General features: G+C 41.1%; 4 protein-coding genes across 5 annotated transcripts in view; 2 read left to right on the plus strand and 2 right to left on the minus strand.

The window, feature by feature from the left end:
* LOC137881923 (solute carrier family 13 member 1-like) lies at nt 1-14812 on the minus strand. Its single transcript, XM_068724124.1, has 8 exons — nt 14801-14812; nt 13790-13848; nt 13591-13692; nt 12890-12981; nt 12557-12651; nt 11460-11621; nt 281-418; nt 1-144 (listed from the first exon to the last, which is right to left on the minus strand). The coding sequence occupies exons 1-8, from the start codon at nt 14810-14812 to the stop codon at nt 1-3; spliced, it is 804 nt and encodes a 267-aa protein (XP_068580225.1).
* On the plus strand, nt 4127-10715 carry LOC137881624 (E3 ubiquitin-protein ligase TRIM21-like). Its single transcript, XM_068723637.1, has 2 exons — nt 4127-4207; nt 8393-10715. Exon 2 carries the CDS (start codon nt 8402-8404, stop codon nt 10046-10048), a length of 1647 nt encoding a protein of 548 aa, XP_068579738.1. The 5' UTR covers nt 4127-4207; nt 8393-8401; the 3' UTR covers nt 10049-10715.
* The window catches only part of LOC137881038 (solute carrier family 13 member 1-like), a 17225-nt gene continuing 8131 nt past the window's right edge, over nt 14383-23476 (minus strand). Inside the window, exons 13-15 of the mRNA XM_068722734.1 lie at nt 22792-22953; nt 15095-15232; nt 14383-14958 (exon numbers count right to left, since the gene is read on the minus strand). Coding sequence (XP_068578835.1) covers nt 14815-14958; nt 15095-15232; nt 22792-22953 — 444 coding nt within the window. The 3' untranslated portion in view covers nt 14383-14814. The remainder of the gene's footprint in view (nt 14959-15094; nt 15233-22791; nt 22954-23476) is intronic.
* On the plus strand, nt 19072-20709 carry LOC137881037 (E3 ubiquitin-protein ligase TRIM21-like). 2 transcript variants are annotated; one of them, XM_068722733.1, is made up of 2 exons: nt 19072-19298; nt 19335-20709. In XM_068722733.1, the coding sequence occupies exons 1-2, from the start codon at nt 19072-19074 to the stop codon at nt 20707-20709; spliced, it is 1602 nt and encodes a 533-aa protein (XP_068578834.1). The 2 variants fall into 2 exon arrangements, with proteins under 2 accessions (XP_068578834.1, XP_068578833.1); XM_068722732.1 differs by having other exon boundaries at nt 19072-20709.

Raw genomic sequence — 23476 nt, forward strand, 5'->3', positions numbered from 1 at the left:
TCACGGCGTTGTGCCGTTGAACCCCGGGAGGACCGGCGCCCAGTCGGGGTAGGTATCCAGGGAGAACAGCGGAACCCCCCACGTGGCCACGGCCAACAGGGCGGCGAGGACGCCGATCACGTTGACGCCAAGCCCCGCCTTCACCTGCAGCGGCGATCGGACACGGAAGTCATGGGTCAACGCGCGGCACTGAACTTTATACCGAATGTTTCTGCAGCCGGCTCAGACTTCAGGAAGGAGAACGTTTAACCTGCATCTGTGTTCGTGCGGCAGAGCTTACCATGTCCACGATGCTGATGTGTCCGTAGGCGAACACGACGGCGTTGGGCGGGTTGGACACGGGCAGCAGGAAGGAGAAGGACGTGCAGAGGGTGGTGGGGATCAGGACGTACAGCGGGTTGACGTGGATGGCCTCAGCCTGAAGATACACGGATCACACAAACTAATATCTGTCTGAATATTGAAATAAATATGGTGATTGTCACCGGTTCATCTGTTCCTCCATCTGTGTGTCCTTCATGCACAACATGTTTGGTCCATTCATTCCTCACACCTGCTCTTTAGACGAGACAAAAATATGATTTCTTTATGTGTTGATGTTGAATGTTTGTGATAAACTGAAGGATGAAGTGTTCCTTTTTATGTTGATGTTGAATGTTTGTGATAAACTGAAGGATGAAGTGTTTCTTTATGTGTTGATGTTGAATGTTTGTGATAAACTGAAGGATGAAGTGTTCCTTTTTATGTTGATGTTGAATGTTTGTGATAAACTGAAGGATGAAGTGTTTCTTTATGTGTTGATGTTGAATGTTTGTGATAAACTGAAGGATGAAGTGTTTCTTTATGTGTTGATGTTGAATGTTTGTGATGAAGTGAAGGATGAAGTGTTCCTTTATGTGTTGATGTTGAGTGTTTGTGATAAACTGAAGGATGAAGTGTTCCTTTATGTGTTGATGTTGAGTGTTTGTGATAAACTGAAGGATGAAGTGTTCCTTTATGTGTTGTTGTTGAATGTTTATGATGAAGTGAAGGATGAAGTGTTCCTTTGTGTTGATGTTGAGTGTTTGTGATAAACTGAAGGATGAAGTGATCCTTTATGTGTTGACGTTGAATGTTTGTGATAAACTGAAGCATGAAGTGTTCCTTTATGTGTTGATGGTGAATGTTTGTGATAAACTGAAGGATGAAGTGTTCCTTTATGTGTTGATGTTGAATGTTTGTGATAAACTGAAGGATGAAGTATTCCTTTATGTGTTGATGTTGAGTGTTTGTGATAAACTGAAGGATGAAGTGTTTCTTTATGTGTTGATGTTGAATGTTTGTGATGAAGTGAAGGATGAAGTGTTCCTCTATGTGTTGATGTTGAGTGTTTGTGATAAACTGAAGGATGAAGTGTTCCTTTATGTGTTGATGTTGAATGTTTGTGATAAACTGAAGGATGAAGTGTTTCTTTATGTGTTGATGTTGAATGTTTGTGATAAACTGAAGGATGAAGTGTTCCTTTATGTGTTGATGTTGAGTGTTTGTGATAAACTGAAGGATGAAGTGATCCTTTATGTGTTGACGTTGAATGTTTGTGATAAACTGAAGCATGAAGTGTTCCTTTATGTGTTGATGGTGAATGTTTGTGATAAACTGAAGGATGAAGTGTTCCTTTATGTGTTGATGTTGAATGTTTGTGATAAACTGAAGGATGAAGTATTCCTTTATGTGTTGATGTTGAGTGTTTGTGATAAACTGAAGGATGAAGTGTTTCTTTATGTGTTGATGTTGAATGTTTGTGATGAAGTGAAGGATGAAGTGTTCCTCTATGTGTTGATGTTGAGTGTTTGTGATAAACTGAAGGATGAAGTGTTCCTTTATGTGTTGATGTTGAATGTTTGTGATAAACTGAAGGATGAAGTGTTTCTTTATGTGTTGATGTTGAATGTTTGTGATAAACTGAAGGATGAAGTGTTCCTTTATGTGTTGATGTTGAATGTTTGTGATAAACTGAAGGATGAAGTGTTTCTTTATGTGTTGATGTTGAATGTTTGTGATAAACTGAAGGATGAAGTGTTCCTTTATGTGTTGATGTTGAATGTTTGTGATAAACTGAAGGATGAAGTGTTTCTTTATGTGTTGATGTTGAATGTTTGTGATAAACTGAAGGATGAAGTGTTTCTTTATGTGTTGATGTTGAATGTTTGTGATAAACTGAAGGATGAAGTGTTCCTTTATGTGTTGATGTTGAATGTTTGTGATAAACTGAAGGATGAAGTGTTTCTTTATGTGTTGATGTTGAATGTTTGTGGTAAACTGAAGGATGAAGTGTTCCTTTATGTGTTGATGTTGAATGTTTGTGATAAACTGAAGGATGAAGTGTTTCTTTATGTGTTGATGTTGAATGTTTGTGATAAACTGAAGGATGAAGTGTTTCTTTATGTGTTGATGTTGAATGTTTGTGATAAACTGAAGGATGAAGTGTTCCTTTATGTGTTGATGTTGAATGTTAGTGATAAACTGAAGGATAAAGTGTTCCTTTATGTCAGGGGTCATCAACTATATTTGTCAGAGGGCCAGAATTTTACCAGACAGTCTCCTTAGGGGCCGGACCCTTAAATAAAAATTAAATAAAAATCAAATTTTGGTATAACATTATGATTGATGTTTATTGTTTATACTTTTTCCATTTCATTACAAAACTGAAGGCCTTTATGAGTCAGGCTCCTATCACCTATACCACAGACAACCACCAGGGGTGATAGATATTTTGCCTCAACTCAATTAAGTCAACTTTACTTATAGAGCACTTGAAAAACAAACACCGAGGAAGTGACAGGAAAGGGTCTCTTAACAGAGGTAAAATGGCACTCTCAAAGGCTATGAAACGCAAAGTTGATATTGAAAACAGGTCCTTCAATGATGACAGGACTGAGAAGTACGCATTTATCATGCCAACCTTCCGAAATGCCTCACCAGTATGCCTAATTTGCAACGAAACTGTTGCTGTTGCAAAAGAATACAATCTGCGCCGTCACCACGACACTAAACATTCAAATTTCAAGATTTCATATCCTGAGCAGTCAGAGGCGCGTCAGAGAAAAATCGCCACATTGAAATCTGCCTACTCCCGTGCAAGTGGCATTATTACTCAAACTTTAACTGATCAAGAGAGTAACGTGTGCATCCCTGCAGGCTGCTTGGGTGCTTTGGGTATCTTGTCCCGAGGTCTACGGCGCATCGAAGACGCTGGCTATGTATGTGCTCACGATGTTCGGTTCAACCTACGCCTGTGAGGCTGCGTTCTCCAAGATGAACTCGATTAAAACGCACGAGAGGAACCGACTGTCAACCCAGTCTTTGGAGGACTGTTTGTGCATAAGTCTGACGGTGGCCAAGCCTGATGTGAAAAAGTTGGTGTCAGAGGGGAAATGTAACTTCAGCCATTGATTAAGTAGTGTGAGTAGTATTCCATTTCAGCCTTGTGATTTGATTTCGCTATAACCCACTTAACGTTTTATTTGATGTGCGAACATTATTTGTGACCTGTTTTGTTCTGGTTCCAGGCTATTTATTTATCGTGCTATTTTAAGTTGTGCCAGATCATTTTTCCTCCTTTTTTAGTCCTGAGGAGTCTGCTAGTTCCAAGCATGTTGTTGAGACTTTGAAATAAAAACCAAATGTTAAGTAAGGGCATGAGGAAAAGTTATGTTTTAAAAAAAACTGTGTGAAACAATAAATACTAAACGGTGTAACAAGTCTGTCCTCATTTCGGAGTGTAGCCTAAATAAAGTCATAAATGGTGGTGATTACCGATAAGAGACTCAGTTGTTGCTGTTTTTACTTACTTTAATAGTGTGGAATAGGCCTACATATTTTCTCTTTGATCCTCACAATTTTGGAATCCAGTCGCGGGCCGGATCGAACAGCTTGGCGGGCCGCATTCGGATGAAGTGTTCCTTTATGTGTTGATGTTGAATGTTTGTTTACCACAGTGTAGTATTAGTATTTTTACTTCAGTTAAGGATCTGAATACTTCCTCCACCCCTCCCTCACTGAGAGGAGGAGCAACACTGAAAGAGGAGCTTCAAAGTCACTTTACCTGAAGTGAAAGTAAAGTTAGTCTGAGCGACAGCAGAGCTGCAGTCGAGACAAGTCTCTCTGTTTCTCTGTAAAGAAACATTCAACTGAATCCAGCAGCTTCTTCTCAACAACACAAACTCTGGTGAGTTCACTGTTCTACAGACCAAATACACTCACTGAATATTTGATCGAAATGTGTCGTTGTAGATAAAACCATCAGAGGTAGAAACTAAACCACAGTGACTGAACTCTGACTAGTTAAAGGTCAGACAGAATACAGTCACAGCTAGCATTAGCTTAAGCTAATTCACAGACCTGTTTCCTGGTTGAACTCAAACCCTCAGCTCTACTCAGACAGGAAGTTCAACTCAGAGCAATTGTTGAGCAGAGCTCCATCGGAGGTAGTGGTGGTTTTAGAGTTATTAAATAATATTAAATATAATATCCTGCAGTCCAGAGCAGATAGCTTCCATCTTTTATTCTGCACATTTAATGTGTCTGATTCTCTGCTCTCTCTATCATCATCATCATCATCATCATCATCATCATCATCTTCTCTCTTCCTCCTCTTTGTCCAAACTGATTCTTTGACTCTTGAGGTCTTTAGACTGAGAACATTTTTGTTTTTTTGCTCTGCTTTCTCAGACGCTTCAATAAAACTAATAATTTTATCAAATACTGCTAAAATATATCACAGTAAATTGTAATAAATGTGTTTCGATGAATATTGAAATAGTAGTTTCCTTTCAAAATATTTTTACTTTAACAACAATATAAACAGCAGGGTAGCAGTATTATTATATTATTTGATTTGAGATGTGACAGTAATGGACGTATCACATTGTGTTTTTTTAAGGGTTTATAATCAAATTCTACTGTGATTTTACTTAATTAAATTATATAAACAAGAACCAGAAGGTTTAACTAATCTGATATCTGATAAGACATCAGATTCGTTTATCATTGTTTAATTAGGATTCTATATATATATATATATATATATATATATATATATATATATATATATATATATATATATATATAACCCTTGAACTACCCTTGAATTGTACATTATTGTAGATACAGTACTGCCTCTCGTACCTTATTGCTTTTATAATACGGTTGCCCGCGACATTATTAATAGTAAGTAAATAGTAAGCTGCCTTTCAGCACAAAATAGTTGTAGCCAGCAAACGTTGTGTATCGCATTTCAGTAGCTTAGAGAAAATAGTCCCGTATGTGTGTCTGTTGCTATGCAACATACAAACAACATTGGGAACATCACGTTTGTTAGCCTAGCTAGATCTCGCACCATCTCATTCATTCACATTGCTCATTTTATAAAAGTTGCCATTAAAATAAAAAAACAGACAATGGGACACTTTCAATAAAATAATTTTTAATTTAAACATTAGGCCTAAACATTCTAAATCAATCATAAATGCTTCGTAGGCGCTGGGTATATATAACGTTATGCTGTTTAAACTTAATAAACTAAAGTTATGAGTGACTTGGGACTCAATGGACTAACATTAGGCTGTTGTTAACGTTTGCTTATGTTGATTTGGAGATCTCCATTAATTGTTTATCCGTTTGAAAACGTTTCTCATGTCCCCTTCGTCTCTGATGATATCGCTTCAGACCACTCCTGCTCTCTTTGCCGGTGACTCGGTGTTGGAAGTGCCTTCTCCAGCAAGGATATTACTCCAACGCTGTCTTTCATTGAGAGTTGGTGCCCAGCAGCTTTGAAGGGAGCTTTTCGGATGTATGTCCACTCACTGACACGAGACATGTTTGGTAACTGTCAAGCTTGAAATGATAACTAACGGTCACGCAAAATCTACCCGTTATTTTGAGTGCGCACTGATATGGAACACTCTGGTAAATGTAAACAGGTTGTACAGTACTTTATGGCTCAATAAAGTAGACCCCGTGACTCACTCTCAACCAATCAGAATGCTTGATTTCATCTACCCGTATTATAAATATATATATGTATATGTATATATATATAAATAAATACATAAATTAATGAATAACTAAATAAATAAATGTATTTATTTAAATGAATAGTAAATAAATAGTAAAAGTATATATACTTTTACTATTCCTTGATGTTCAAACAAGCAGCTAATTCTCAAATACAACAGTCATATAAGTGACTGGCAGCAGGCAGGGATCAGCCAGACGCAGCCTTAAAAACTGATGTTGAACCACAGAGAATAAAGGCAGAGTGATCCACCTTCACTAGTTTAGTCTGAACAAATCCACCACACAAACTAACTCAGTCTGATCTTTAGAAGATAGTCTCAAACCGTGACAGTGATGACAAGTAAAGGTGGGAATCACAGAGAAACTCAGGATACTATAGAGATACGTTACCCACGATAAAGATGGAATCACTATACAATGATTCTGTGACACTAAATACATTACAGGACATTAATCTACGATACATCATGATATCTGTGTCACCGAAGAAGAAGAAATACCCGAAAAACTGCAAAAACTGAATTAGTTTCACAGATCAACAACAAAGTGCATATTATCCTTCATTGATGAGCATGTTCTCATTATTAAACTCCGTACGACATCACTAATGTATGACATCACTAACGTGTGACATCACTAACGTATGACATCACTAACGTGTGACATCACTAACGTATAACATCATTAACGTGTGACATCACCAACGTATGAAATCATTAACGTGTGACATCACTAACATGTGACTTCACTAACATGTGACATCACTAACGTGTGACATCACTAACGTGTGACATCACTAACGTATGAAATCACTAACGTATGACATCAATAGCGTGTGACATCACTAACGTATGACATCACTAACGTACGACATCACTAATGTACGACATCACTAACGTGTGACATCACTAACATACAAAATCACTAACGCATGACATCACTAACGTACGACATCACTAATGTATGACATCACTAACGTACGACATCACTAACGTGTGACATCACTAACGTATGAAATCACTAACGTATGACATCACTAACGTGTGACATCACTAATGTACAACATCACTAACGTACAACATCACTAACGTGTGACATCACTAACGTGTGACATCACTAACGTATGACATCACTAACGTACAACATCACTAATGTACAACATCACTAACGTGTGACATCACTAACGTATGACATCATTAACGTGTGACATCACCAACGTATGAAATCATTAACGTGTGACATCACTAACATGTGACATCACTAACGTGTGACATCACTAACGTATGAAATCACTAACGTATGACATAACTAGCGTGTGACATCACTAACGTATGACATCACTAACATACGACATCACTAATGTACGACATCACTAACGTGTGACATCACTAACATACGAAATTACTAATGCATGACATCACTAACGTACGACATCACTAATGTACGACATCACTAACGTACGACATCACTAACGTGTGACATCACTAACGTATGACATGACTAACGTGTGACATCACTAATGTACGACATCACTAACGTATGAAATCACTAACGTATGACATGACTAACGTGTGACATCACTAATGTACGACATCACTAACGTACAACATCACTAACGTGTGACATCACTAACGTGTGACATCACTAACATGTGACATCACTAACGTGTGATATCACTAACGTGTGACATCACTAACGTGTGACATCACTAACGTATGAAATCACTAACGTATGACATCACTAACATGTGACATCACTAATGTATGACATCACTAACGTACAACATCACTAACGTTACCTGACGGCTGCTCCACAAACAGACTGATGTTCTGCTTGTTGGTCACATGTTGTGATGAACTGCTGCTGTTTCCTCTCTTACTTGTGAGGGTTTCATTGTGTTTGAGACGACCAGAGTTCTCAGCATCTACTGGAGTCAAACGTTTCCTTCTCTCTGATCATGAAGTGAGTCTCACGCTGTACTGAGCCGGAGACAAAGACAAAGATACAGAGACAAAGACAGAGAGACAAAGACAGAGACAGAGAGAGGACGTTTGAGACGAGGACATCTCACTCCAGGACTAAGAAAGTACCGATAGCAGAACCGCTAACTCCGGACCTGATCAGTACTCTGGGTTTTTACTAATTTAGAACCGGTTCCCTTTAGAACCAGGTTTCGGGGGCATCTCTAACCATAGCTAACTAGTTTCTTTTCAGCCTTCCCAACACAGACGTTTAGAGGGATGACTTTCCTTATACTCTACTAAACATAGTTTGTGTCACAAATAATCAAACGATATGTAATAACAGTTTTGTTTTTCACTCTTGTTGTCCTCAGAGTGTAGATATGTCTGCTGCCAGCTGTCTGCTGACTGAAGATCAGTTTCTGTGCTCCATCTGTCTGGATGTGTTCACTGATCCAGTCCTCATACCATGTGGACACAACTTCTGTAAAACATGCATCACTCAACACTGGAACGTTAATGTCCAGTGTCAGTGTCCAAACTGTAAAGAGGTGTTCAAGATCAGACCTGAGCTGCTGGTCAATACCTTCATCTCTGAGATGGCTGCTCAGTTCAGACAGTCAGCTCAACAGAAAGCCAGCAGCAGCAGCTCAGAGCAACAAGCTGCCAAACCAGGAGAAGTTCCCTGTGACGTCTGCACTGGTACCAAACTGAAGGCCCTGAAGTCCTGCCTGGTGTGTCTGGTCTCCTACTGTGAGACTCACCTGGAGCCTCATCTGACAACGTCAGTCCTGAAAAGACATCAGCTGATCGACCCTGTGGAGAACCTGGAAGGCAGGATGTGTATGGAGCACGATAAACTGCTGGAGCTGTTCTGTAAGACCGACCAGATGTGTGTCTGCATGCTCTGCACTGTTCTGGACCACAAGAACCATGATGTTGTTCCTCTGGAAGAAGAATATGAAGGAAAGAAGGCTGAGCTGGAGAAGACTGAGGCTGAAGTTCAGCAGATGATCCAGAAGAGACGACTGAAGATTCAGGAGATCAAACACACAGTGGAGCTCAGTGAGGAAGATGCAGACAGAGAGATAGCAGATGGTGTTCAGGTCTTCACCGCTCTGAAGGAGTCTGTTGAGAGAAGCCAGGCCGAGGTCATCGACACGATCAAAGAGAAGCAGAGAAAGACAGAGAAACAGGCTGAAGGCTTCATCAAAGAGCTGGAACAGGAAATCTCTGAGCTGAAGAAGAGAAGCACTGAGGTGGAGCAGCTCTCTTGCTCTGAAGACCACCTCCACCTCCTCCAGAGCTTCAGGACCCTGAACACTGCTCCACCCACCAAGAACTGGACAGGAGTCAGAGTCAGTCCACCTTCATATGAGGGGACTGTGAGGAGAGCTTTGAATCAGCTGGAGGAGACGCTCAGTGAACAGATGAAGAAGCTGCTCACTGAGGTTGAGCTGAAGAGGGTCCAGCAGTCTGCAGTGGATGTGACACTTGATCCTGACACAGCAAATCCTGAACTCATCCTGTCTGATGATGGAAAACAAGTACATGATAGTGATGTAGAGAAGAATCTCCCAAACAATCCAGAGAGATTTAATCGTTGTGCTTATGTTTTATCAAAGCAGAGTTTCTCTTCAGGAAGATTTTACTTCGAGGTTCAGGTTAAAGGGAAGACTAAGTGGGATTTAGGAGTGGCCAGAGAGTCAATCAACAGGAAGGGAAATATCACACTGACTCCTCAGAATGGTTACTGGACGATATGGTTGAGGAATCAGAATAAGTACGGGGCTTGTGCTGACCCTTCAGTCCGTCTCTCTCTGAAGTCTCAGCCTCAGAAGGTGGGGGTGTTTGTGGATTATGAGGAGGGTCTGGTCTCCTTCTATGACGTTGATGCTGCAGCTCTTATCTACTCCTTTACTGGCTGCTGCTTCACTGAGAAGCTCTACCCATTCTTTAGTCCATGTAATAATGCTGGTGGTAAAAACTCTGCTCCTCTGATCATCTCTCCTGTCAATCACACTGAGTAGAACAAACACTTGATCTTCTACAGAGAGACTCTTTCATTTAATGTAACAAATTTATATTATTGGTGATTTATGGTGTAAACTTTATTGATTCTTCACATTATGATCAATGGGTTTTTCTATTTGTCTGTAAGTGTTTTTCTATTTCTCAAACACACAGACATTAATCCACTGATTGATGTGATCTAATGTAGTCTAATTCATTCTAATAACTGCATAACCTGCCTTCAAGACTGCTGAGTCATCAAAAACAATGTACTCAGGAATAAGAAGCATTTGAACATTCCTTAAATATCTGGCAGCCAAATGAAAATGTTTAATGTCTGATTATTGTATATATAATACATTATGAATACTGGCACACATTATTGGATAAAGTCATGTACCACTTATTATATATTTTAAATAAAAGGTGTTTAAGGGTTTTAGTTTTTATCATTTTAGAATCAACATAAAAATCAAGAGATCTCTGTCTGGTATGTTTTTAGGGGTCAATAAAAGATGAATTATTGATTCATATTTGTATAAAATGAATCAACAAAATGTGATCATGAAACATTCAGCTTCTGTGACCAGAGAAGAGAAGTTGTGTATCGTGTTATTTGTATTTCATACAGTCCTCCTCTCTGCTGATCCTCAACACAATAAAAACAAAGAACGTTTGAACTGATTTGTCTTTTTATTTCACATTTAATCAAGTTCTGGATTTAAGCAACACTTTGAGGGAATTTACTTGTGTATTTATACTTTATGACACTTTTTACTTTACAATATCTCAGAGGTACATATTGTATTTTTTATTGTACTACATCTCAGAGGTACACATTGTACTTTTTACTGTACTACACCTCAGAGGTACATATTGTACTTTTTACTGTACTACACGTCAGAGGTACATATTGTACTTTTTACTTTACTACATCTCAGAGGTACATATTGTACTTTTTACTTTACCACAACTCAGAGGTACATATTGTACTTTTTACTGTACTACATCTCAGAGGTACATATTGTACTTTTTATTTTACTACATCTCAGAGGTACATATTGTACTTTTTACTTTACTACACCTCAAAGGTAAATAATCTACTTTTTACTTTACTACATCTCAGAGGTACATATTGTACTTTTTACTTTACTACAACTCAGAGGTACATATTGTACTTTTTACTGTACTACATCTCAGAGGTACATATTGTACTTTTTACTGTACTACATCTCAGAGGTACATGTTGTACTTTTTACTGTACTACATCTCAGAGGTACATATTTGTTGTGTTTGTAACAACCAGCATTAATAACAGAAGAAATAAAGTAACATTAAGAGTGAAAAACTCTCTCTTTAGTGAATGTAGTTGTGCATGAAGACCAAATGATGAGAGTAGAGACTACAGAGGTGACACTGTGGACCTACCAGAGGAGAGAGGATGGGGAGGAAGATGGTGATGGTGGCGGCGTTGCTGGCCACCTCTGTTACCGTGGTGACGATGATGCAGGAGACTGCGATTGTGGCCAAAACTGGCAGATCACCCAAAGGTGTCAGAAGCTCGGCCACCCACAAAGACAGACCTGACTCCTGCACACACACACACACACACACACACACACACACACACACACACACACACACACACACACACACACACACACACACACACACACACACACACCATGATGTTTAGAACCAGTTTTCATAGAATGTATATCATTTGTTTGTTGATGGCTGGTTTCAGCTGATTAAAGGGTCAGTTCACCTTAAATTAGAAGAAGTAAGAAGTAATCTATTCTTGCAGGTGTTTTTGTTTGTCTGAGTTTTGTTCATCAGTGAGATTTCTGTCTTTTATCTGCTTGTGACATGATGGTGTTACAGTTACTTTAACTCTGTCAGGATTGTTTGGGAAATAGGTTTATTTTCTTTCTTTGTTTCTATGTTTCTCACAGTGACAGATGCAGGAGGAGAGCCGAGATGGAAGCTAAGCTAACCCAGCTAAGGACCTCGGGCTACTCCACTACCCAGCATGCTCCTGGCTGATGCCTCCGGTCACGGGAAGATAAGATGGAGGCAATGAGACTTCAGGCTAACCCAACAACGAGAGGACTGTTGTGCCCACATCTTCACAGAGATCTTCACCAGGAACCATCCTGGTGTCTGGGATCAGGCTGCACTTGACGGGCGGAGCGCAGGACGGACTGCAGGACTCAGTTAGGACAAGAGGAGGCGGACTCTGTTCACACCACATCATGATTGGTACTGAAACGCAGTCAAAGTCGAGGGACAATGATTCCCTGTTGCATCGTTAAGATGTCGGCCGTGTTATCTGTCCAGAGAATTGTTTTTCTTGCTGCTTTTTTTTACATTCCGTCTGATGCAAAATCACAAAAATGCACGACAGGAAGACTGTTTCTGTTTTGTTTGTGATGTTTATCTTGTGTAGCAAACGGTCTACAACTGCATTCTGTTTCACAAACCTGTGTTTCATGATGACAATGACATTATATTTGAATGCTGACCTTTGTGCCCTCAGCGAGTGCGAAGCCTCCACCGACCAGCAGGGCCACTCTCCACGGCATGGAGGCCTGGAACTCCTGCCAGGAGATCATGGCCTCTGGATGGAGTGAGATTTAAAATATATATATATATATATATATATATATATATATATATATATATATATATATATATATATATATATAGATATATATCTCCTGTATACATATTTACAGACAAGTACCTAAAAGACGCTACTTGAGTAAATGCACTTAGTTACTTTCCACATCTGGTTCCACGTTGCGGTAGATAAACCTACAGTACGAATCACGTGGATCATCATCTGGTGTATTTACCGTATTTTCTGGACGGTCCGTAGGCCGGTACGATGAAGAAGAGGAGGCCCAGCAGCAGAGCCACGGTGGCGTCAGTGATGAAGCCCGAGTGACTGCTCAAGACAAGGACAGGAAACAGAAGATCAACAGCTTTAATGCTGATGAACACTTGATTGTACAAGAGATTTTACAATGAACTCTGTCTGATTAGAGGAGTTATGTCACATTAATTGTGAAAGAACATAAAGAAGTGTGAAATAAATTAAATAAAAAGAACAACCATAAATGTGTTTGTCCATCTTTTTTGCTCTCTGGTTTCTACTGAAGTGAATATTTAAAAACACTTCACTAATAAAAAGTTTTGTTTGTAAAAAAGTCTCTTTCCTAAAACAGCTGATCACTGTAGTTTTTACACAAACAGGAGGAAATAGTGCATTTGTTGGGGACTATTTTCAGCGGTGGATGAATCCATCTGTGGCAGCAGGACGGTGTTTGTGGGACTGAGTTGAAATAAAACAGAAACGCTTTATTGAGAAGTTCATTTGCACATCATACAAATTTGACTTTGGTTCATGACAAACAACACAATGCAATAATATAAGACATAATTAAAGATGGAGATATGAACATTTACAATAGAATATGGTAAACAAACAAACAATAATAAGTGTTTAAACTAAATCAATGAACTACAGAGGAATAAATAAAGGAATGTGACTCACTGAGGGAAGAGAGAAGTCCAGCCCGGCATGAAACCCGGAGATCTGGTCAACCACAACAACACCATCAGCAGGAAAACCACCGCAGTGAAGAACTCCTGAGAGCTGGAGGGAACGCAAAGAAAGGAGGGAAAATGAATGAATGAATGAATGAATGAATGAATGAGAGAATGACTGAATGACTGAATGAATGAATGATCACCTCATGGGTCCCAGTGACCTGTACTCTTCTTCTAAGACTTTTCTTGTCTCTTTCTCAGACTGCTCTCCTCCACCACATCACCACAGGAACCTGAAGCTGTGTGTGTGTGTGTGTGTGTGTGTGTGTGTGTGTGTGTGTGTGTGTGTGTGTGTGTGTGTGTGTGTGTGTGTGGAACATTAAAACAGCCTCATGTTTTTAATTATTGACGTTTTATTCTGTTTTTCTTGATTTTGATTTGCTTCTTCTTCTGCAGCTACGGACACACCAGTCCAGCAATTATACTGTACCAGAGTACTTAGAGAGCAGGTAGAAGTTTATGTACAAAAACTACATTGCTGCAATCTATGTTCATTCATTCCTTCTCATTTAGACTTTATTTACAGTTAGAGAGACTCAAGGTTCAAGTTTTCCAAATGAGCAACTCAAGTAAATCCAAAAGAAGAAACAAAAACAACAAAATGAAGAAACAAAAGTCACAGATCAAAAGGCAACATTGACAGTCTATAATAAATATTCATATCAGCATGAAATGTTTAGGAGTCTGTCATACAAAGTACTTGACATCCTTCAAACACACACTGTAGACCCTTCTGTCTGCTTCTCTTTGAAATACCTTTGTGGTTTTTCCCAAAAATCAGATGACATTTCTTGAGGTAGTGACAGTGTGGGCTCCATGTTAACGTAGTAAAGGGTCAGTTGGTGTGGTGTTTGTTTCACTCTAATATTCACCCTCACATCTGGTTTGAGTAGATGATGCAAAGCGGCTTCTTCAGAGCTCCTTGGAGACTGAACCGGACGGGAAATGTTTCCGCAAAACCAAAAGTAGGAGCTAAAGGAGGCTAAAAAGACAGAGATAATTCTCCGTGGGTTCATCACCACAAAGTGACACCTTTCACTTTCCATGTAATCATTTGACAGTAAAGAGGATTCAGTCCTACGAACACCTCTCCGTGCCTCCGGCCTCCTTCAGAGCCCCTTAAATGTCCCCGAGCCTCACGTTGAGATCCGTACCCGGGCGTCCATCGTCACGGCGTTGTGCCGTTGAACCCCGGGAGGACCGGCGCCCAGTCGGGGTAGGTATCCAGGGAGAACAGCGGAACCCCCCACGTGGCCACGGCCAACAGGGCGGCAAGGACGCCGATCACGTTGACACCAAGCCCCGCCTTCACCTGCAGCGGCGATCGGACACGGAAGTCATGGGTCAACGTGCGGCACTGAACTTTATACCGAATGTTTCTGCAGCCGGCTCAGACTTCAGGAAGGAGAACGTTTAACCTGCATCTGTGTTCGTGCGGCAGAGCTTACCATGTCCACGATGCTGATGTGTCCGTAGGCGAACACGACGGCGTTGGGCGGGTTGGACACGGGCAGCAGGAAGGAGAAGGACGTGCAGAGGGTGGTGGGGATCAGGACGTACAGCGGGTTGACGTGGATGGCCTCAGCCTGAAGATACACGGATCACACAAACTAATATCTGTCTGAATATTTTATGCAAATTCAAATTACTATCAAAAATAAGTACCCGCTACTGCTTATTACCTCTGTTTTCAAATCCTTAGCCGGGGCCAAGATCTTCACTAAACTGGACATCCGCAATGCGCAATCCCCCTCGGTTTCGCGAGGGGGACGAATGGAAGACGGCCTTTAACACACCTCTGGGACACTTTGAGTACCTGGTGATGCCGTTTGGATTGACCAATGCCCCTGCCGTTTTTCAAGCCCTGGTAAACAACGTTCTCCGCGACTTCCTCAACCGTTTCGTGTTTGTTTACATTGACGACATCCTTATCTACTCCCCGAATCCCCAGGAACACACTCACCATGTCTGCCAGGTTCTGCAATGCCTGTTGGAGAATCAACTTTTCATTAAGGCTGAGAAGTGCGAGTTCCACATCACCTCTGAAGCCCAGCACACCCAACCTGACCCCGGAGGGAGCCCCCCTAATCGCCTGTTTGTTCCTCCAGTTGTCCGTTCCCGAGTCCTGCGGTGGGCCCACGAGTCCCACCTCTCTGGTCAGCCAGGCATCCGCCGGACTATAAACTGGCTCCGCTGCACCTTTTGGTGGCCGTCTCTTGAAGAGGACACCCGTATGTATGTGCTGGCCTGCACTACGTGCGCCCGCAACAAGGCCTCGTACCACCCCCCCATGGGGTGACTATAACCACTCCCTGTTCCCCAACGTCCGTGGTCCCATATCGCTGTGGAATTCGTCACTGGCTTCTCCCCAGACAGACAGAAACACCGTCATTCTAACTGTAGTGGACTGGTTCTCGAAGGGGGCTCACTTCATCCCCCTGCTCAAGCATCCATCAGCCCATTAGACCGCCGACTTGCTAGTCCAACATGTCATCAGGCTTCATGGCATCCTTGCGGACATAGTTTTGGACCATGGCCACCAGTTCTCATCCAGGTTATGGAAGGTGTTCTGTCTCACACTCGGCGCCACGGCCAGCCTCTCCTCAGGATTCCACCCACAAACTAATGGCCAAACGGAGAGGCTGAACCAGGAACTCGAGGCCATCCTCAGGTGCGTGACCGCCACCAACCCTTCCTCATGAAGCCGTCACCTCCCTTGGGTCGAGTACGCCCACAATTCCCACACTATCCCCATTTGAGGCCTCCTTGGGCTATCAGCCTCCCCTGTTCCCTAGCCAGGAGGTCGAGGTTGCAGTTCCATCAGTCCAGAGCAATGCCCGTCGTTGTAGGCGTGTGTGGAGAGAGACTCGGGCCGATCTGCTTCGCAGAGCAGAATAAGAGAGTGGCGGATCGACGTCGTGTTCCAGCTCCTGTCTACCGTAACGGACAACTGGTGTGGCTCTCGACCAGGGACATCCCCCTACGCACCAAGTCTAGGAAGATCTCCCCCAGATATATCGGCCCCTTCCCCATCATCTCCATCATCAACCCGGTCACGGTCAAACTGCAGTTACCTCGCTCCATGAGAACCTTTCTTGCTGTCTTCAGCGAGGTTCTCACAGGACAGAGACGCATTGATGTAGATTAAACTAGACAACAGGATATGAAGGATTTAAAAACATGCAACATACACATTATTGCAGCAGTAATATCAATCCAGAAACATCAGATATAAAAGTAAGGTGAGAATACATGACTTTTACTTGGAGTGAAGTATTTTCACAGTGTGCTATTAGTACTTTTACTTCATCTGAATACTTCCTCCACCACTCCCTCCTGGCGACGGGCCACTGAGAGGAGGAGCAACAGTGAAAGAGGAGCTTCAAAGTCACTTTACCTGAAATGTAATTAAAGTTATTCTGAGCGACAGCAGAGCTGCAGTCGAGACAAGTCTCTCTGTTTCTCTCCAAAGAAACATTCAACTGAATCCAGCAGCTTCTTCTCAACAACACAAACTCTGGTGAGTACACTGTTCTACAGACCAAATACACTCACTGAGTATTTGATCCAAGTTTAGTTCAAACCAGAGTCTGACTGTTTTACATCTTGTTTTATCATATAAAGAATATTGAGCCGTAGAAATGTGTCGTTGTAGATAAAACCATCAGAGGTAGAAACTAAACCACAGTGACTGAACTCTGACTAGTTAAAGGTCAGACAGAATACAGTCACAGCTAGCATTAGCTTAAGCTAATTCACAGACCTGTTTCCTGGTTGAACTCAAACCCTCAGCTCTACTCAGACAGGAAGTTCAACTCAGAGCAAATGTTGAGCAGAGCTCCATCGGAGGTAGTGGTGGTTTTAGAGATAGATAATATTAAATATAATATCCTGCAGTCCAGAGCAGATAGCTTCCATATTTCCTCTTGTACATTTCTGATCCTCTATTTACTGATTTAAATTGTGATATTAACAAGAACCAGAGGGTTTAGGATGTTATCACTGCAATGCTTAAGACATCAGATTAGTTTATCATTGTTTCATTATTGTTATTTTTCATACATATTCATTGATAATTAAACAAGCAGCTAATTCTCAAATACAACAGTCATATAAGTGACTGGCAGCAGGCAGGGATCAGCCAGACGCAGCCTTAAAAACTGATGTTGAACCACAGAGAATAAAGGCAGAGTGATCCACCTTCACTAGTTTAGTCTGAACAAATCCACCACACAAACTAACTCAGTCTGATCTTTGGAAGATAGTCTCAAACCGTGACAGTGATGAAAAGTAAAGGTGGGAATCAGAGAGAAACTCAGGATACTATAGAGATACGTTACCCACGATAAAGATGGAATCACTATACAACGATTCTGTGACACTAAATACATTATTACAGGACATTAATCTACGATACATCATGATATCTGTGTCACTGAAGAAGAAAAAATACCCCGAAAAACTGCAAAAAACTGAATTGTTTTCACAGATCAACAACAAAGTGCATATTATCCTTCATTGATGAGCATGTTCTCATTATTAAACTCCGTATGACATCACTAACGTACGACATCACTAATGTACGACATCACTAACGTGTGACATCAATAATGTACGACATCACTAATGTACGACATCACTAACGTACGACCTCACTAACGTACGACATCACTGACGTACGACATCACTAACGTACGACATCACTAACGTACGACATCACTAACGTACGACATCACTAACGTGTGACATCACTAACGTACGACATCACTAACGTGTGACATCACTAATGTACGACATCACTAACGTGTGACATCACTAATGTACGACATCACTAACGTATGACATCACTAACGTTACCTGACGGCTGCTCCACAAACAGACTGATGTTCTGCTTGTTGGTCACATGTTGTGATGAACTGCTGCTGTTTCCTCTCTTACTTGTGAGGGTTTCATTGTGTTTGAGACGACCAGAGTTCTCAGCATCTACTGGAGTCAAATGTTTCCTTCTCTCTGATCATGAAGTGAGTCTCACGCTGTACTGAGCCGGAGACAAAGACAAAGATACAGAGAGACAAAGACAAAGAGACAAAGACAGAGACAGAGAGACAAAGACAGAGACAGAGAGAGGACGTTTGAGACGAGGACATCTCACTCCAGGTCTAAGAAAGTACCGATAGCAGAACCGCTACCTTCGGACCTGATCAATACTCTGGGTTTTTACTAATTTAGAACCGGTTCCCTTTAGAACCAGGTTTCGGGGGCATTTCTAAGCGTCATTAACTAGTTTCTTTTCAGTGTTCCCAACACGGCCGTTTAGAGGGATGACTCTCCTTATATTCTACTAATCATAATTTGTGTCACAAATAATCAAACAATATGTAATAACAGTTTTGTTTTTCACTCTTGTTGTCCTCAGAGTGTAGATATGTCTGCTTCCAGCTGTCTGCTGACTGAAGATCAGTTTCTGTGCTCCATCTGTCTGGATGTGTTCACTGATCCAGTCACCATACCATGTGGACACAACTTCTGTAAAACCTGCATCACTCAACACTGGAACGTTAATGTCCCCTATCAGTGTCCAAACTGTAACAAAGCTTTTAAGACCAGACCTGAACTACTGGTCAATACCTTCATCTCTGAGATGGCTGCTCAGTTCAGACAGTCAGCTCAACAGAAAGCCAGCAGCAGCAGCTCAGAGCAACAAGCTGCCAAACCAGGAGAAGTTCCCTGTGACGTCTGCACTGGAACCAAACTGAAGGCCCTGAAGTCCTGCCTGGTGTGTCTGGTCTCCTACTGTGAGACTCACCTGGAGCCTCATCTGACAACGTCAGGTCTGAAAAGACATCAGCTGATCGACCCTGTGGAGAACCTGGAAGGCAGGATGTGTACGGAGCACGATAAACTACTGGAGCTGTTCTGTAAGACCGACCAGATGTGTGTCTGCATGCTCTGCACTTATTCAGACCACAAGAACCATGATGTTGTTCCTCTGAAAAAAGAATATGAAGGAAAGAAGGCCGAGCTGGGGAAGACTGAGGCTGAAGTTCAGCAGATGATCCAGAAGAGACGACTGAAGATTCAGGAGATCAAACACTCAGTGGAGCTCAGTGAGGAAGATGCAGACAGAGAGATAGCAGATGGTGTTCAGGTCTTCACCGCTCTGAAGGAGTCTATTGAGAGAAGCCAGGCCGAGCTCATCGACACGATCAAAGAGAAGCAGAGAAAGACAGAGAAACAGGCTGAAGGCTTCATCAAAGAGCTGGAACAGGAAATCTCTGAGCTGAAGAAGAGAAGCACTGAGGTGGAGCAGCTCTCACGCTCTGAAGACCACCTCCACTTCCTCCAGAGCTTCAGGACCCCGAACACTGCTCCACCCACCAAGAACTGGACAGGAGTCAGAGTCAGTCCACCTTCATATGAGGGGACTGTGGTGAGAGCTGTGAATCAGCTGGAGGAGACGCTCAGTAAACAGATGAAGAAGCTGTTTGAGGACGAGCTGAAGAGGGTCCAGCAGTCTGCAGTGGATGTGACACTTGATCCTGATACAGCACATCCTGATCTCATCCTGTCTGATGATGGAAAACAAGTACATGATAGTGATGTAAGGAAGAATCTCCCAAACAATCCAGAGAGATTTAATCCTTGTCCTATTGTCTTATCAAAGCAGAGATTCTCTTCAGGAAGATTTTACTACGAGGTTCAGGTTAAAGGGAAGACTGACTGGTCTTTAGGAGTGGTCAGAGAGTCGATCAACAGGAAGGGAATCATCACACTGTCTCCTCAGGAAGGTTACTGGACGATATGGTTGAGGAATGAGAATGAAGCTTGTGCTGACTCACCAGTCCTCCTCTCTCTGAAGTCTCAGCCTCAGAAGGTGGGGGTGTTTGTTGATTATGAGGAGGGTCTGGTCTCCTTCTATGACGTTGATGCTGCAGCTCTTATCTACTCCTTTACTGGCTGCTGCTTCACTGAGAAAATCTACCCATACTTTAATTCATGTATTAATGATGGTGGTACAAACTCTGCTCCTCTGATCATCTCTCCTGTCAATCACACTGAGTAGAACAAACACTTGATCTTTTACAGAGAAACATTATTGATTCTTCACATTATGATCAATGGGTTTTTTATATTTGTCTGTAAATGTTTTTCTACTTCTCCAACACACAGACATTAATCCACTGATTGATATGATCTAATGTAGTCTAATTCATTCTAATAACTGCATAACCTGCCTTCAAGACTGCTGAGTCATCAAAAACAATGTACTCAGGAATAAGAAGCATTTGAACATTCCTTAAATATCTGGGAGCCAAATGAAAATGTTTAATGTCTGATTATTGTACATATAATACATTATGAATACTGACACACATTTTTGGATAAAGTCATGTACCACTTATTATATATTTTAAATAAAAGGTGTTTAAGGGTTTTAGTTTTTATCATTTTAGAATCAACATAAAAATCAAGAGATCTCTGTCTGGTATGTTTTTAGGGGTCAATAAAAGATGAATTATTGATTCATATTTGTAGAAAATGAATCAACAAAATGTGATCATGAAACATTCAGCTTCAGTGACCAGAGAAGAGAAGTTGTGTATCGTGTTATTTGTATTTCATACAGTCCTCCTCTCTGTTGATCCTGAACACAATAAAAACAAAGAAAGTTTGAACTGATTTGTCTTTTTATTTCACATTTAACCAATCTGCATCCAAAAATTCATCCACTCATAACGTGCACTCATCAGCAACGAATATAATGATGCCGCATAGCTGCTCAAACTGCAGCTCCTGCACTACAAAGTCATCTCAGCTGTTTGTACAAACTCCAAACACAACATATGACAAAGCTATGTATAATACCAAGTAACATAATCAATATAGCGCCCCCTAGGCAGTCCCGCTCGCCACATTTATGCCAATAACGTTTTGAAAAATGAATTCAATGCTAACACCCGTTAGCTCCGGAGATCGCTAGCGACCAGACGGTCACAGCCATTTTTTCACATTCCACTACGACACAGCCTCGCAGTTTTACTTACAAAACAAAGCCATCATCATAATCCGCATTATTGATCACTTCATATACCAGCTCTTTACTTTGAGATGTTCTGCAGCAACAAAAAAAAATTAATCCGTTCATGTTTACTGTCTATCTGTTCGGCGGGTCAGAAATATCCTGAAATTGCTTTTTTTTCCAGTCGAAAATTAGAATTTTCAATTTGTGCTGTGTGCCATCTTAATCTACTCTTAACCAGTAACATATATACTGATATTTACACATAGCAACACATGTCACTAGTGTAGGGAATATTTTAATACCAAAAGTATAAAAATAGCCCTTACAGTTGCAACGCTACACTCATTATTGTATGGGTATGCTATTTTCGAGCTGAAGGCCTAAAAATCGGTCTAGGGTCCAAAAGGTTTTAATCAAGTTCTGTATTTAAGGAACATTTTGAGGGAATTTACTTGTGTATTTATACTTCATGTTACTTGATACTTTTTACTCATACTGCTACTTTTTACTGTACTACATCTTAAAAATAAATATTGTACTTTTTACTTTACTACATCTCAGGGGTACATATTGTACTTTTTACTTCACTACATCTCAGAGGGACATATTGTACTTCTTACTGTTCTACATCTCAGAGGTACATATTGTACTTTTTACTGTACTACATCTCAGAGGTACATATTGTACTTTTTACTGTACTACATCTCAGAGGTACATATTGTACTTTTTACTGTACTACATCTCAGAGGTACATATTGTACTTCTTACTGTACTACATCTCAGAGGTACATATTGTACTTCTTACTGTTCTACATCTCAGAGGTACATATTGTACTTTTTACTGTACTACATCTCAGAGGTACATATTGTACTTTTTACTGTACTACATCTCAGAGGTACATATTGTACTTTTTATTGTACTACATCTCAGAGGTACACATTGTACTTTTTACTGTATTACATCTCAGAGGTACATATTTGTTGTGTTTGTAACAACCAGCATTAATAACAGAAGAAATAAAGTAACATTAAGAGTGAAAAACTCTCTCTTTAGTGAATGTAGTTGTGCATGAAGACCAAATGATGAGAGTAGAGACTACAGAGGTGACACTGTGGACCTACCAGAGGAGAGAGGATGGGGAGGAAGATGGTGATGGTGGCGGCGTTGCTGGCCACCTCTGTTACCGTGGTGACGATGATGCAGGAGACTGCGATTGTGGCCAAAACTGGCAGATCACCCAAAGGTGTCAGAAGCTCGGCCACCCACAAAGACAGACCTGACTCCTGCAGACACACACACACACACACACACACACACACACACACACACACACACACACACACACACAATGATGTTTAGAACCATTTTTCATAGAATGTATATCATTTGTATGTTGATGGCTGGTTTCAGCTGATTAAAGGGTCAGTTCACCTTAAATTAGAAGAAGTAAGAAGTAATCTATTCATGCAGGTGTTTTTGTTTGTCTGAGTTTTGTTCATCAGTGAGATTTCTGTCTTTTATCTGCTTGTGACATGATGGTGTTACAGTTACTTTAACTCTGTCAGGATTGTTTGGGAAATAGGTTTATTTTCTTTCTTTCTTTCTATGTTTCTCACAGTAACAGATGCAGGAGGAGAGCCGAGATGGAAGCTAAGCTAACCCAGCTAAGGACCTCGGGCTACTCCACAACCCAGCATGCTCCTGGCTGATGCCACCGGTCACGGGAAGATAAGATGGAGGCAATGAGACTTCAGGCTAACCCAACAACGAGAGGACTGTTGTGCCCACATCTTCACAGAGATCTTC

Source organism: Cebidichthys violaceus, unplaced genomic scaffold, assembly GCF_023349555.1.
Source record: "Cebidichthys violaceus isolate CVI_PGR_0920_01 unplaced genomic scaffold, fCebVio1.0.p SCAF_3, whole genome shotgun sequence".
NCBI lineage: Eukaryota > Metazoa > Chordata > Actinopteri > Perciformes > Stichaeidae > Cebidichthys > Cebidichthys violaceus.

Bases quoted from the DNA above. Each gene is read 5' to 3' on its own strand.
- LOC137881624 (XM_068723637.1), top strand. From the start codon at position 8,402: ATGTCTGCTGCCAGCTGTCTGCTGACTGAAGATCAGTTTCTGTGCTCC.
- LOC137881923 (XM_068724124.1), bottom strand. The intron at 13,693-13,789 runs GTGATCATTCAT...CGTTCCCTCCAG, and splicing joins AGGTCACTGGGACCCATGAG to CTCTCAGGAGTTCTTCACTG. The intron at 145-280 runs GTAAGCTCTGCC...TCGCCGCTGCAG, and splicing joins ACATCAGCATCGTGGACATG to GTGAAGGCGGGGCTTGGCGT.
- LOC137881037 (XM_068722732.1), top strand. From the start codon at position 19,072: ATGTCTGCTTCCAGCTGTCTGCTGACTGAAGATCAGTTTCTGTGCTCC.